The 16810-nt window shown below is 33.6% G+C and overlaps 1 protein-coding gene across 1 annotated transcript in view; it reads right to left on the bottom strand.

The window, feature by feature from the left end:
- Nucleotides 1-14732: 14732 nt before the first annotated feature.
- LOC131036647 (uncharacterized) overlaps nt 14733-16810 on the bottom strand; it is a 38523-nt gene continuing 36445 nt past the window's right edge. The window contains exons 3-5 of the mRNA XM_057968584.2: nt 15639-15716; nt 15391-15495; nt 14733-15265 (exon numbers count right to left, since the gene is read on the bottom strand). Coding sequence (XP_057824567.1) covers nt 15149-15265; nt 15391-15495; nt 15639-15716 — 300 coding nt within the window. The 3' untranslated portion in view covers nt 14733-15148. The remainder of the gene's footprint in view (nt 15266-15390; nt 15496-15638; nt 15717-16810) is intronic.

The raw sequence follows: 16810 nt of genomic DNA, 5'->3' as shown, positions 1-16810 counted from the left end.
CTTAGGACTAATTTCTAGAGCATCTTCCTTATCATCCTGTAACTTTTTTTCTTCAACCTTTTCTTCTTTTGGTTTTTTGATAGACACATCAGATTCATATCCCATTTCTACAACTGTATTCTTTGAAGTATCAACATCAACTTTCACATTTGTGCTTTCAACAATTCTTCTTAATATTTTGTTATAACATCTATAAGCTCTGCTTTTAGTAGAGTAGTCAACAAAAATACCTTCATCAGCTCTTGTGTCAAACTTTCCCCCCAAAAAATCATCTCTCCTGATATAGCATTTACTTCCAAATACTCTGAAAAATTTCACAAATGGGGTCCTTTTGTACCAAAGTTTATAAGATGTCTTCCTACGATTCCTTCTAATCTGTACTTTGTTAAAATTGTATACTGCAATGTGTATTGCTTCTTTCCAATAAATTTATGATAAACTTGATTCATTCATCATTGTTCTAGCAACTTCTTGAACTGTTCTATTCATCCTTTCAACTACACCATTTTGTTATGGTGTCTTAGGAGTAGACAAGTGTCTTCTTATCCCATGATTCCTACAAAAGGTATTGAATTCATCAAAAGTAAACTCTCCACCTCTATGAGACCTCAAGCATTTGATTCTTCTATCTATCTCATTTTCAACTATGACCTTGAAATTCTTAAAAATTTATAGAGCTTTAGACTTTTCTCTTAAGAAAGTAACCCAAGTCATTCTAGACTAATCATCAATTAAGAACATGAAATACCTGTCACCTTGTTGACTTCTAGTTTTGTTCAGTCCAAAAAGATCAATGTGCACTAACTCCAATAATCCATTAGAATATTATTCCTTAACTTCAAAAGTTCTCCTTATATGCTTTCCAACTTGACATTCTTTGCAAATAACATTAGCAGGCTTTGTGATCTTCAACAAATCTCTCACAACTTGAATTGAACTAATTCGAGCACCAGATTATCAAAATTAGTTCGACACATCCTTCGATGCCATAGAGAACTCTCAGTAATCTATACCATCAGGCAATATCCGTCAGCAATCTTCAACTGATATACATTTCCATTTGTCCTCTTTCCTATTGTAATCAAAATTCTGAACCTTCTTCTGATCTCACACCCATCCTCCTACAAAACAAGATTATATCCATTTCCACACATTTGACCAACACTTAAAAGATTATGATTCAAGCCTTTAATATAGAAAATATTGTCAATATTATGTATGCCATCAAAACTAATTGAACCAATTCCAACTATCCTAGCTAATCTCCAAATTTGACAACTCCTCCATCAAATTTTTCAAGCTTTACAAACTTCCTCTTGTCACCAGTCATATTATTTGAACATTCACTATCAATAATTAATTCATATTTATCTCTTCTAGCATGAAAAATAGATACAACAATACCTTCTATTTAGCAACATCTTTCGAAGCTTTTTCCTTCACAATTTTATTAGGGTTAGCAAAACAAGATTCTTCTTTTATAGCCAAAAACAAACATTCACTGTCTTCTTCATAATTAGATTCATCAAAAATATTTGCATCTTCTTTAACATAATAAGCCTTCTTATTCAATTAGGCCCTTTCATGGGTTTTCCAGGGTTAATCTTAGTGCTAGAGGTGGCTCAAACAATGTTTGGGTCAAGCCGGAGCAAGGGTGGGTTAAAGTAAATTTTGATGGGGCTTCGAGAGGCAATCCGAGAATCTTAGGTGCAAGTTGTGTCACCTGTGATGTGGAAGGAAATGTGTTAATTAAAGGAGCTCAAAGGTTCCAAGATGGCACTAATAATGAGGCGGAGGTGCAAGTAGCTTTGCTTGTGATTGAGTTGGCTAGAAATCTTAAGATTTTGAAGGTACACTTAGAAGGAGATTCCAAAATTGTAGTTGGCGCAATATTGAAGGATTCTTCTCCAAGTTGGCATATTAGTAAATTCATTTCAATGATCTGCTCAAAGTTACTTTCTTTTCAAGGTTTTATAATTTTGCATATCAAAAGGGTACAAAATGGGGTGGCGGATTTTTTGTCCAATGTGGCATGTGAGTTGGACCTTTTGTAACCCGACGGTGGGGTAGTGTTGATGAGGAAGTCCTTTGGTCTGCCTAGTTGGGAGCTGATGGTATTTCTTTGAATGCTTGAAGTACAAATGAGAGTATTTCACACCAATTTATTTGTAGAACACCTAGTGAATAAATTTCATCTAGACTGAAATCAAGTTTGAAGATTTTTTATGTTTACTGTTGGTAGAGAATGTTTAAATTCTTTGTGGAAAGTTTCAAGTCATTATTGTGCTTGCTTTATTCATTCTCTTGGAAAGCATGTCAACTTTGCTAACTTGGTTGGGTAGGGTGGTGGAAAATGGTGGTACATCATATTTATGGTGATTGAATGGGTGTTAATATCGACTACCTTTCGTTTATGTGGCTTCTATTGTTGTGTTCTCGAAATCTCAGTAGGCATTGTTTACTGGTAAAGTTTGGTGGAGGTGACAACACTATTACAACAGGTAAAATGGGGGTGAATTTTACATTGAAAACAAAGAAACAACTCTATTCGTCTCTTGGTCATCTCGGAGAGGAGGCTGAATGGGATGTTCCTTTTCAAAGATGAAAGGCTAGTAAAGTGTGTGAAGAGGTTGTTGGGGGAAACAATTGGAGTGGTGGAATATCGTTACAAAACCAACATGGATGTGTACTCTCTCATCTTGGCGTGGGGCTTGGCGTTGGAGAATTTTTTGGAGTTAGTGACAAAGGTGATGAATGCAATTGTCCTAGAAGAATATCACTTGGGTATGGAGTCAATTATTGAGTGGGTGGTACCTGGTGCTAGGTTTGTCATATGCGAAGGTATTGAAAATTTTCATCATGTGGCTGAGGAAAATTTCATCCCTTTTGTGAGGTGGTGAGATGACGAAACCAAGGCACGATTCAGAGGGGAGGCACGCATTAGATGAGAAGCCTGAAGGTGTCTGTGGACTTAATGGAGATTGATGTTGTACTGCAACAAGCCATAGAGGAGGCAAGAGTGATGAAATGTGGAGGACAACAGATGAGGAAGAGAAAGCGGGTGGCGAACGAACCCTAGTATTTTCTTCAGGTAGTTCTCATTGATTCTTTGTTTTATGGGGTTTTTTCTTATTTCTGGATTGTGGGGGTTATTCCCTATCGACTAGTTTAAAATTTTTGATGTAGACCGTGTAAAAATGTATTCATTTTTTTAAACTAAGTTGTTGTATCAAGTGAAATTCGTGTGCTTGAAGACACTGTATTTTTTGGGGGGATGGTGGTTGCATGGGTGGTTGGGAGTTGGTGGTTTTTTAGGGTTTGTAGGGTGGTTTGGATGGGTGGCATTCTAGATGCTTTTTGGTGGGTAGTTTTGATGCTCGCTTTTAGTTAAAAATGTAAACTTTCCTTTAATTATTAATAAAAACTACTATTACCGATAAAAAAAGCCTTCTTATTGAATTTTCCTTTGATTTGGAATTTTGTTAGGACATCTAGAAGCATAATGACCAATCTTTCCATAGCTAAAACATTTTAAGGGAAATTTACCTTTGTATTTTTCAATTCCTTTCTTCATCCTTCTCACAAAGTTTGCCTTAATCGCATCAAAGTTTTCTTCATCATATTCCTCATCTTTTGCCGATTTAGTAGCCTCAAATGTTGTCTTTTTCTTGCACTAGTAGTACACCATTCTCTCATCTCAAAAGCAAGTAAAGAGCCATAGAAGTATTCTCTAGTGTACTTATTTTGATTATGTGATTCTTCTATTTCTGAAACTTTAGAGCTATAGGGTTTAGTAAGAGTTTTGAGTACCTTTTCCACAACTTCATCTTTTGGTAAGTTACCTCCAAGACCTATGATCTTACTTACAACATTATCTATCTTCTGCAAGTAGCTAGTTATATTGTCTTCTTTATCCATCTACATGCATTCATATTTTGTTTTAGCATTCTACAACTTATATTCCTTAACAATATCATCTCCTTCATAAGTCTTTTCTAATTTTTCCCAAACTTCATAAGAAATCTCCAAAGATACAACCTCCGTTAATTTAGTCTTAGAAAGAGCTCAAAGATAGAAAACCTTGCCTTTTCATTGTCTTCAAAATCCTTGATCTCATCTAGAGTGTTCACCCCATTCTACAATTTAATGTACTTATTTGTAATACACTTCCATATTTCATAGCCAAGAGAAATCAAGTAACCTTGCATCTTTGCTTTCCAGAAAGCATAGTCAGATTCATCAAACATAGGGATTTTTAATTTTTGCGCCATCAGGATCTCCTCAAGCAGTTAAGCTCTTCTCTAAGGAACAAAATCTCTAACACCAATTATTGAATATTCTAATGCACAAGACAATTGGGAAGGGGGGTGAATCAATTGTATAAATCTTAAATCTATTTCTTAAATCAGATCTACAACAACTTAACTTTAACACATAATCCACAGAAAGATATGGAAATGAAACACTAGACCACACCATACAAACTGAGACACCAAATTGTACGTGGAGAACCCTATTAGGAGAAAAACTACAAACAATTTATTCTCAATATATGAACACATGTTAGGGTGACACCAATTAACATGATTTTTACAAAAAAATGCTCACTGCTCAAGAGAAAGAAAGAAAGGTTCTCTGCGGAGGGCTCACTACTGAAGAAGAATAAAAGAGAAATAATCCACCACTAATGTACTTCTACAACCACAAGATCTGTAGATACCTTCGACTCACTACTTCTAGTAGCTAGCACATGAAAGCTCACACTACTCAACACTTCTCATCAGCTCAATACCAGTTATCAAACAATCAGGAAGATAGATCCTCTTTCACAGACCTTCATCACATTTCACTTTATTTCACACTCAAACATACAAAACATCCACACACCATTATGTATATCATCCTCTCATATGCAAAATCTCCCAAGGTCAGCTAAGCAACTTAACTAAACACAATTCAAATTAGGTCAGCACTAAACATTCCCATAGTCGAAAAGAATGCAAACTGGACCACAACACATCTTAACTAGGACCAAAATAATCATCAAAAATGTTATACAAAAATCCATAATCATCAAAGCAACAATATGAAGTGTAAACACCCGAGGTCGATCAAACCTAGGGTAAATACCATCGAACTTGAAACCATGCTTCTAAATACCAAAAATACATGCCAACTAAATAGAATGAAGCTAAGGACATTATCAAATTAATTCCAAAACCTCAATGCTAGAAACCATAACGCGGAGAAATGTGAAGCATGCATTTCATATGAAAACACTGTCAAACATACTGGTAAACACAACTTCTTTATCATATCAATCTGGAGCACCAAATCTAGAATATATCATCTTTAAATGTATCTTAACAACATATCCAAACTGCATGAATAGATGTGAAACATAGAAGATACGCAGAGCAAATATCTAAGCACAACTGCACAGAAAACTGAACATCACTTATATCAATCAATCACTAATGACAACCAAAGCATGTTGACATCAATGACAACACATAAGCGACTCATTCTAATCAACCTTGCAACACATAAGGGATCCAATATCTAGTATAAATATGTGCATCAGATAAATCATGTATATTAAGTATGATTGTTATTATTTGACCTCATCCCCAAAAGGTCGTGCAACTAAAAACACAATACAAGAAGATCACTTAAGATGAACAAAAAAATTATTTTTGGGTCAACATGTAAGAGACCAAAATATTGATCTCAACACTTTGCATCATCCCCAAGTAGACAACACAAAAGCACATTTACGACATAACTTGTAAACAACATATAGAAGTGAGATACAAATAGAGGAATGTTATAAGAGGATTGGTCTCTTGTTGCCTTGTGCCAATGGAGAAACAAGGGTTATCAAAACAACTTTTAACAAAACACTAAGAAACACCAAGCATCATATTACGAGGATAACATTACATGCAAGCAAATAGAAAAAATAATCTACTTCATAAGTGACTAGCAAATCGTTCACCTCCCAATCTTGATTAACATGATTTAGAGATGGTGGACAAGATGTTAAAGGAACCACAACTAGTATGGTAGATGTATATATTGCTAGTGCCAAGTAAGGACCATGCTCTAATGATTAATCATTATATGTGTCAATAGGAGCTAGAGTTAAATCTTTTGAAAATATTGAAGATAATTCATAATTAATTTCAACGACTTGATACATATCATCAAAGTCATTAATAATCTCATTATTATTGGTAAAATCTTCATCCAATTTCATCACAATAAGAGAGCTAATCCAAAGAGGAGGAGAATAAGAATAATCATTATGCATTGACAAATTCAACCTTTGATGAGGTTGATTTAGGTAATTTTCCTCTCTAAGATTGGTTGAAGGATGCAAAAGTGGGATCAAATTAGCATTTCACTACTTGGGAGAAAAATCATTTTGGAAAACAAGATCACGAGCCTTGGCACAATGTCCTTGTCAGTGTTCTCTTTCACTACATTTTATGTCTACTATTGTTAATCAATTTAAGCATCACACTATGCAAGGAATTGGAAAAAGGTGTGAAGTTGTGATGCTTGAATTTAAAAGCAAAGTTAAAAGGATTTCTTGTAGCTATCACTTGAGTATCAATATAATTGGAACAATTATATACTATTGATTTTAAGAAATATTTTGTTTTGTTTTCTAAAGTTTTGAAATGTTTGATGAGCATCTTCATTCTTATCAACTTGAGTAAAAAATGAAGAAGCTTCATATTGACTAACTTGGAGTTGATAATTATGAAGTGTTGTGCATAATTGTGTGAAAGATGTGAATTCACAAAATAGAATATTTTTTCCAATGTCCTTTTACAAATTATTAATCAAAATCCTTTGAACATCAACACCAAGAATAGGATAAGCAATTTATGCATGCAAATGTTTATGTCTACCAGCAAAATTAGTCACTTTTTCTTTATCACCTTGTTTACAATACATTAAATCAATCATTTAGTAATTTGTGGCCCATTATTATTTTGAAAGTGTTGAATGAATGCATCAACAAATTGTTGAAAGTGTTAATTGAATAACTAGTCAAAGAGCAGAATGCTTCCAAAGCTTTGTCTTTTAAAAAATGAGCAAATTTTTTTTAAAGAAGCTTTCAATCATAGAAGAAGTCACTACACAAAGTAGAAAATATTTTCACATTAGTGTGGGGGTCACCTTGTGCCTTATATTTCTTCAAACGGGGAACTTCAATGTGTTGTGGAAGAGGAGTACAAATGTTGTCCATGGAAAGTGGGCTAGCTATAGATTATGTAGGAATAATGGACATGGATCAGGTTATGTTAGCTAATTGTTGTTTTAAAGATGAAACATTTTGCAACAAGTGATTTCTGGTAGCTTTGATGGATAAATTTAGTTGGCAAAAATTGGATTGTGATGGAGGGTTTGAAGGTATACTATGATAGATAAGAGGAACATTGTGGTAGGTAGGTTGAGGAGATGGTTGGGAAACAAAAGGGAGATTGGTTGAAGGTACAACATAGGAATATTGATTAATAGGATTCCACCCACTACTAACATGGATAACATTGCCAAATTATGCAATGGTATCCATGATAGAAAACATGTATGTAGAAACACTAGGTAGAAATGTATGTATGGCCATGGAAATATCAATTTCATTTAGAGGATTGGAATGTCCAAGCACCTCAACACAACTATCCAAACTCACAGGGTTCTGAAAATCATGCACAAGCACAAGCTCCAACAAAGTAGGAAGGGAAATCTAATGGAATTGGTTTATGATCTCAATGTCTTCTATGCAATAGTGAATGATGATGAAAGAAAATAAAAATTGATATGTAATTATTGCAATGCAACAAGTGATTAAATAATGTAAAATAGGAGGGAAATGATTAATTAAGCACCTATTTAAGAAATATGAGCTAAAGAAAGATAATCAAAGCACATAAAAGATCAAGTAATGTCTCCAAATCTAATTTTGATATGTAATTAAACTCATATCTAAACATCCAATTCATAAATTATGCAAGAAACATCGGGTTCACCAAAATGAAATGGATGAAAATGGATTTTCCTAGTCTAAATATGAAAATTAGGAATCAAACCCATTGACATCAACATTCATTAAAGAAACATCAATTAGGCCCAATTTTAGACCCTTGGGGGAGCTGGGGACTTATGGTTGAGTACTATTTTTTTTTTCTTCATATAATTAGATAATATAGGATGAGAAATAACGCAAGACATAGGGATTTTGACAAGAAACAACATGAATAGAAATAAATAGAACTATAAATTAGGAGAGAAACTCAAATATGAAAATGTGATACAGATAAGAACCTATGTCTGCAATCTAGGCATGAAAGTGTCGAACACTGTGGATAGGTGCCATTGTCCAAGGGGTGTTTTTGTTAGCTTAGGTGTGAAAAATCTAGAGCATGATGCTCTATATATTGTCCACCTAAAATTTCAGCATAAAAGTGAAACACTTTTGCCACAAATAGTGTCCAGTGTTTTTTGCATTTTTTGAATTTGAAATTGTATAAGTTTGTCTACAGTTTCTAGATTTTCAACTCTCTATAATTGAATTTGTCATCTACACACAAAAAAGAGAGGAAAAGTGTTGGGCTATGTAGGGGCTTCCCTAAATCAAACCTCGGGTATGAATTGAACTCCCCTACAACAACGATGGTAAAAAACAAAGTGTGCCTTTGATTAGGCATGGGCTAAAAACCTTTAAGAAGAGTTGAATTGGAATGTTATACCTTTGCTATGAATATGATATTCTTTCCTTTAAGATTCATGTAAGGTTGATTTTGGTAGATGGGAGTTCATGCATGTCTTCACTCATAGAGGAAACACAAAAAATTGATCATGAATGCTAACTCGAATGCTTGAATACTTGATCTCTCCTTCGCTGCCTTGAGGATGTCTGATTGCTTTCCCAAATAAAAATTACTTGATGATAATTCAATTAGGAAATGGGATATGTTTAAAATGAGGGGTGAGACTTTGTTTTATACTCAACTTCATCAAACGTGTTGAAAATTTGAAAAGGCCAACATTGGGGAGCACTTAACCACCCAACAATTTACCAATCGTTGCAGGTTCAAATTTTGTCCCCTTTTGATTGGACCCTAGCACTAGGCACTATAGTCCAGGAGGAGTAGGGTTGCTAGGTGTCATAGTCCTCACCTCCTAAGATAAAATCAAGGTCAAGGAGCTAAGATTCCAGATCTTGCACTGGCTTGATCACAATCAATTAGAATTGGGGCATGAAGGGAAAAGGACAAAAGTGAGGCCCAAATGAGTATGAATTATATGAGGATACAATGTGCGACACTACACCTATGTTCACCTTAGCCTATATAACCAAGGGGTTACCTTTATAATCTCAGTCATGTTGTTTATCAGTATATCATTTTTGTGCTTTAATATAATATCGTTTTTCTCTCATAGCTAATTTTTCATGTGCTTTCTTAGAAGTTCCTAGATCTTGGGTGGCAACAATCTTCAACCAAATTTTGCATGGTATAGAGCATACAGTACCAACTCTTATAGTTTCTCTACATAAATTCTAGTATTGTGTGTTTTATATGACTTTGTCAATAGATGCTTCTCCTAATATATTTTAATGGTTAACCACATGTTAAATTAATCTATATATTAAATTTGGTTGCTATGTGTCTAAACTTTTATTGTATTGGTTTATCGTATTTCTCAACCTTTGATATCTAAGCTTTGGTTTTGATTAAAGAGGTACAACTTACTTGGAAGTGTTGTGAGTATTTTGGCTATAGTGGAAGCTTTGAACTTAATGGTTTAATAGATCTCTTGGTGCCATGGCTATCATTTCCTTTTAAAATATTGATAAATTCAATGGCTTTGGTACAATTTGTGGAGGCTAAGATCTCTTGGATAAGGATCAATCGAGAGAAGTTGTAAATGAAGTAAAACCTATAAAAATCTTTAAGGAATAATAGAAAGTGTTGGAGAAGAATGCATGGGGAACCATTTGGTTATGTCTTGCAAATATTATTCTCTCGAATGTCTTAAAGTATGCCATCAAATTTAGCCTATGTAAGAGAATAGGTCATATTTACCAAATGAAGAGTCTAAAAAATAAATTATACCATTGGACACCATAAAAGTGGAGGAGACTTTGATGTTGAGCATCATAGCACTTTTTATCGATCTTTAAGTTAACTAGGTTTAGTAGATAATAAAATTGATGAGGATAAATGCATGTTACCACTTTGTTCCTTGCCTAAATCATGGAAAATTTTAATTATTCCTATCAATGGTGGTAATGTAGAGCCTAATATGGATACCTTGTTTCAACTTTTCTTAGTGAATAGATGAGGAGAAAATTCCATGCACGAGGCTTCCAAAGATGCATTGCATGTTTAAAGGTTAGGAATAAAGGAAATTTAGAAAGGGAACATATCCAAATCAAAAAAGGATGAGCCACAATCCCTAGGAAGAAAAAGGTGAATTTTATGAACTATGGAAAGTGGGGCCACATGAAGAAATAAAGCAAAAAAAAGAAGAATTTTGATGATTTTTCCACTAAGAAATCCTCTTATGGTGACGTTAGTGATTCGTAGTTTATTTCTATTAACTTGGCTAGTGATGATTCTTTCCTTATTAATTTCAATGCCTCAAATTGCATGAATCCTCATGAGGAGTGATTCTTCAATTACAAAAATTATGAAGGTGGTGAGGTCTTACTTGGTGCCAATAATTCAAATCAAATTGTTGGTTATTGATAAAAATAATATGGAGTTCAATAGTTTGATTTTATCTTTCTAAAGTTGTATTTAATTCATTGTGATGCCTAATGAAGAAAAATAAATAAAATAAGTAATATTATATAATAAACAAAAGAAAATATGCATGTATTCATACGCCATTCGTATATTCATAAGATATAATCAAAAGACTATTATATTCTTCATGTTCTCATTGCATACTCTTTGTATATGCCCTATTACAATGTATGCCACTATTGCATCATTGCATTATATTATATCATTTATTACACACTATTCTCTATTATCTCCTATATTTAATCTTTCATATCTTCTAGATTATCTGTTCCTATGTGCAATGCATTTACATTATTTTTATAGCCTTCCTTTCCATGTGCTTACTCTTTGTCTTGATTTTGATAAGTAAATATATGTTTGTTTATTGGCCTAGTTTATTGCTTCTTTTCCTACAATAATATAGACTATGATACATAAATATAAGGTGCGTCTTACATACCAACTTCCCCTACCAGGTTCTTCTCTTGGTCACTTAATATGGTTTCAACCTAGCTCCATTTAGATAATACAATGTCAAAATGTTATCAATTTTATAAGGACCAAGTTGTCTTATCTTCAATTTTTTAGGCTTCTTAAGTCCACTTTCTCGCAACAATATTGCATCTTTAGGCTCTAGTTGTTTATTCTTAATGTTCCTATCACACCATATATTTTGCCTTCTTTTCACTTGAGTTTGGCTATAGGCTATAATTAATATTTTCCCATCTACTTATTAAGCCTATCAATCTCTATATGGTATAATCATCATAGTTTAATCTTAATGTACTATCCAACCTTAAGTTTGGTACCATATATTGCACATGTACTAAAACATCTACGCCATACACTAATTGAAATGAAAGAAATTTGGTTAACCTTTTGCAAGTTATTCTAAATGGCCGGAGTACCATTGATATCTTTAAGTCCCAATTCAATGCATTTATATTGCACATCTTAGTTAATTCAATACTTGAATCTTAATGAAAACTTCACTTGTGTTATTGGCTTGAGGATAGTAAGGGATACTCGCATTGTGCATTATCATAAAATTCTTTAACAACTCTATAATAATGTCATTCCCAAATTCTTTGCCTTGATAACTTGTAATAATGAGAGTATACCCAAACCACATGATAATATTCTCGTAAATGAATCTTTTTTTTTTCTCATAAATGAATCTTCTTGCAATCTTTGTTGTACTATCCCTTATAGGTCTAATGTTTACCCACCTAGTCAAATACTTTGTATCTATTATAATGAAATATAAGTGGGACTAATGGGCTAGGGGACCTATGAGAACAATGAAATCAATTTTCTAGTTTTCAAATGGGTTAGTGCTATAATTGGCCACAAAGGCATTTCATCACTTGTGAGTTTATCTATCGTCTAGCATACATCACATTTTGAGCATATCTATTTTGTATATTTGAAAAATGTTCACCACCAAAGGCCAATCAATAACACCGCCTTGCCAATGTTGTCTCTAGAGTTATGGCCACCTAAGATCCTTTATGTGTATTCCTTTCACCTTATCACCTTATCTTTTCCAATAACGTAAATCAATGTATAAAGTAATGACCAAATTGTCAACCCTCTCTCTCTTCTTTTGTGATCTTTTCTAGAAACTCACTTTAGCTAATATTTCTACACTAATTTATTTTTTCTAGAAACTCGCTTTCACTTTAAATAGGTATGCATCAAGAAACTCACTATCAATTGACCCATATCCTTCTCTATATCAATCCTTGATAAATAGTGTAGAACTTGATTTACTTTTCTTGGTTTGACAATTATTTTAAAGTCAAATTCTTAAAATAGCATATGTTGGAAAATCGAATTGTCAAAGGTTGATGAAGGAGTTCGTGGATGAATGTTAGTGGCATTGTTTTGGAATAAAATTTAACATGAAATGAATATTTGTGTCCCCCCTTGGTTGGTGCCCCTCTTGGGGAAGTAAAAGAAATAAATTAAAAATTGCAAATATTTTGTTTGTGCACGAGGCCGACCATATTGGGCACCCCATTTTGAGGATTTCAAATTTAAATTAAATTCAATACTTTGTTGTTTTGGGTCAACCCTATCTAGGCACCCAATTTGAGGGTGAAAAGATGCTTTTAAAATGAAAAGTTGTATATCCTTGTTGAAGATATTTGAAGAGGTTGAAAGAGTTTTCTAACGTAAGAAAAATATTGAATATAATTCATCTTTAGAGCATATCGTAAGGAAGATATAGTGCATTTTTTAAAGCACTAAAAATTAAAAATTTGAAGGATATCTAAACCAAGTTTTATAGCATATTTGAAGATTTGTGAGCAAGTTTTTGAGCAGCATATTGTAGAGAATATGAGAACAAACCCATGTCGTCTCCATGCGACTGCTTATCAACATTTTCTACTTAAATTTAAGCAGCCAGAGTATTCCCATATAAACTTTTAATTCACCTATTTTAGTGGAGCAGCAATTGCTTAAATGTTGAAAATAAGCTTTGACAAAAAAAGGGGGGCTAGAAATAAGCAGTTGCTCCTTATTGAAAAAACAAACATGTGGCTTTTACTATTTTTTTTAATCTCCTTTTTATTTGCAAAAATATTGCTAATATTTCATTTATAAAAAATGATTTCAGATGATATTACTATTTTTTTTTATCTCCATTTTACTTTCCATGGGGCCACCTGCTCCACAAATTACTCCTTATAAAGTTGAGCAGATGCTACTAGCCAAAATAAGCTAAGCAGCAGCATGGGGACATGCCCTAAGTCTCAAACAAATATCACATTATACTCTTGGAAGTTGGTGCCTCTAACTGAGAAGATTTCAAAAAAACAGGCCTCTTCATAATAAATTATATTATTCACCCCGTCAATGCAGTTGATATTATTTACCCCTTGATTTCTTTTGTTTATATTTCATAATTTATAACCTACTAAATCAATGCATAATTTCCTACTACAAGCATATATATTGAATTTCAAGCAAGAAGAAAAATCTCTTTTATGAAAGCTTTCCTCTTTCCATAGATGGCTCCTCTGGAAAAAAAATAAAATTGTAAAATCTACTCATCTCTAAGTCCAATGCATAGTTTCCTACTATAAGTATATATATTGAATTTCAAGCAAGAAGAAAAATCTCTTTCATGAAAGCTTTCCTCTTTCCATAGATGGCTCCTCTAGAAAAAAATTGTAAAATCCACTCCTTGTCATTTCTAAGTCACATGATAATAACCACCTAATGTTTTATTACAAAAGGTGAATTGTGCAATGTTGACTTAAAAAATTAGATGATGGTTCTAAAAACCTTGGAAACATTTTCTACAACTGAAAATACGTATCCATAAAAGAGGTGGAAAGATTGCTAGGCCTGGTATCGCCACAAGATCGAATGTTTAGAGAACATTTATCGATAATTTTAAGGAAAGGAAAGTACAAAAACTCCAATTATAAGTCTTATATTCGGAATGCCAGAGTTTTATAAGTTGGCTTAATAAACAATTTTGGCTCTTCACCAGGGATTGTGTTGAAATTCTCTCTAATTACACTATTAAACTAAATGCAATATTATGTGTTTTAACAAAATTCTCATTTACCCCTTGCTGAAGTCGAGCATAACTTCGTTCGTTTACAAACTAACATAGCTTCAGATTGTCAGTGTCTAGCTACACTACAGAACACGTTATTTACCTAGATTATGTCCGAACAGTCTCGGGCTCAACATGGTAAAATAAAACTGCATTTGATGCTCATTTACCTCTTGGTGCTTGCAAGGTTTAATCAGATCAGATGCTCTTTGCTATGTGGTCTAATATTAAGCATGGAGAAATGAGGAATTATTTCTTACTGCAATTTGTTTGCTGCCAATCTGACAAATTGAGTTCAAAGTAGAGTGTTAAATTATAACTCTACTTTACCAACAACATCTTAGAGATTAATATTAAGTCTTTAAGTACTCATCCTGATGAAGTATGATCCGAAATGTTGACAATGAAAAGATTGTACAGTTTAATCCAGAAATTTATGAAACCAACTCATGATCTGTTTATGATGGAATCCCCAACCCATCAATGGTTCTAGCTGTTATCAAAGCCAAAATATAACTCGTAGACATGTTAACTAGCTCTCAAACCTCCTTACAAATATTAGCTGACAAACAATGTGTGTTCTCAAGGGTCCTATTAACTGCAATATTATGATGTGAACTAAAAGATAAAAGATTGCCTCAATTTAATGTTCTCAACCACAAATGTTCCCAAGTTTTTTGAAACTTCCGAACATAAAAATTCCTCTTCTAACCCTACCTACATATCTACACACTTAATTGGAGTCAAACAACTTAAGCAAAGCTGTAAATCACTTTGGATTTCTTAGAACAATAATCACAGAATCTCCACGAAGGAACATTTTGCTAATGAATCTATCCTTGTTGACAGGCTGGGCCGCCTTCTTCCCTTTCCCCGTCTTTGGGACCTGTACACATCAGTAGAATCAAAATGAGTGTTTTTAGATGCGAGGAGCAATCTGTAAACTTCCCTGTCAATAAATGCACCGATAGAATGTATAAAAGTTCAAGAAGATGAAGCATATTCACCAACCTCTGTCCACATTTCTTTAACATTCTCCAGAACCATGTTGCAATGCCTATCAAAGGCTCTAACTCGTCCAAGGAGTTTCTTGTTGTTTCTACAATTTATCAGAACCTGTGGTACAAAAAGGAGACAATTTATTCATGTAAAGTCAAACGTTTGCGGACAAAAGCCACAATTGTAAATGCAAATTTCAACTAAAAAATCTTTCAATTAAAATCTTGTTTTAATTGTTTCCACAATAACAACCATCATACCTGTGTGTTGTTTTTCACACTCATCATAAGGACAGAAAGAGGGCCAGTGTTGAATTCCTCCTCCTCCGTCTTCTCTGGCTGAAAGAATGTGTACAAAGAAACATAACATTCAACAAAGTCTCAATGCAACAAACAAAATTAGAAGAGTGTCATTACATTATGGATTCTTGTGTATCACTAGTATGCTTGTGGCTCATTCCAAAAATACAACATAATATGCTTCTGAAGAATTGTGAATGCAGTTTCCATTGCAAGACTCTCAAACCATAACTTCAAGAGTTGGGACCACTTAAGAATTACCGTGCAAGACATCACTCGAGATGAGATACTTACTAAAATACAGATATAATATATCCCAAACAAAAGTAGATTTGTCACTAAAACGGAAAATAGATGTAACCTTCGTACACAATCTGCACAATGGACAACTTGATTGGTTTATCTGAGTAAAGTGTGGCCTGCTAGTTTGCATGTGGGGCAATATGTTTATAAATTATATCTATGTCACTTCAAGATTTTATGATGGAGAATACGGGACACATCTATGCAACTGCAAAATGTTTGCCCAAGGGAGCCCGAAGACAAAACGCACAAGAAAATGATAAAAAACATATTTTATAACTTTTGACCATATTATTAAGTGTTAAATGTCATTAAACATTCTGAAGGGCTGAAAGTCAAATATCTCTCAGAATTTCCAGGACAGGAGGACGTGGGTTCACATTTCTAGGACGGCAAAAAAAAAAAAAACTTTGTACATGTGTGAGAGTATACATACACACATGCACACATAAAACGATAAAATCATCAAAATCATATTTTGTGGCTTTCCGTTTATATATTTAAACTGTAAAACATCATTAAACATTCTAAAGAGCTGAAATTGACCATTCTAAAGAGCAATAAACATTCAAATTGATCATTGAAAGTCACACTCAAAAAGTGAGGAACGCTGATATACACTTAAAACTTTTATGAAACTAAATATCCGATCACATTGTCAAAATACCCTTTTTCTTTTTTCAGATTAAAAATATGAGGGAGTTTGAGACTTCTTAGGCACACGAGGTGTCATCTGGCACAGCTTAGTGGGATCAATGCGGGCACACAAGGCGTCAATGGGACAACCCTAGGATCGCTATGGAACACAGGTTTCAAACTTTATTATCCAT

This window comes from Cryptomeria japonica, chromosome 1 (genome assembly GCF_030272615.1).
Source record: "Cryptomeria japonica chromosome 1, Sugi_1.0, whole genome shotgun sequence".
Lineage (NCBI taxonomy): Eukaryota > Viridiplantae > Streptophyta > Pinopsida > Cupressales > Cupressaceae > Cryptomeria > Cryptomeria japonica.
The sequence above is the reverse complement of the archived record's forward strand: the minus strand, read 5'-3'. Positions and strand labels throughout refer to the sequence as shown.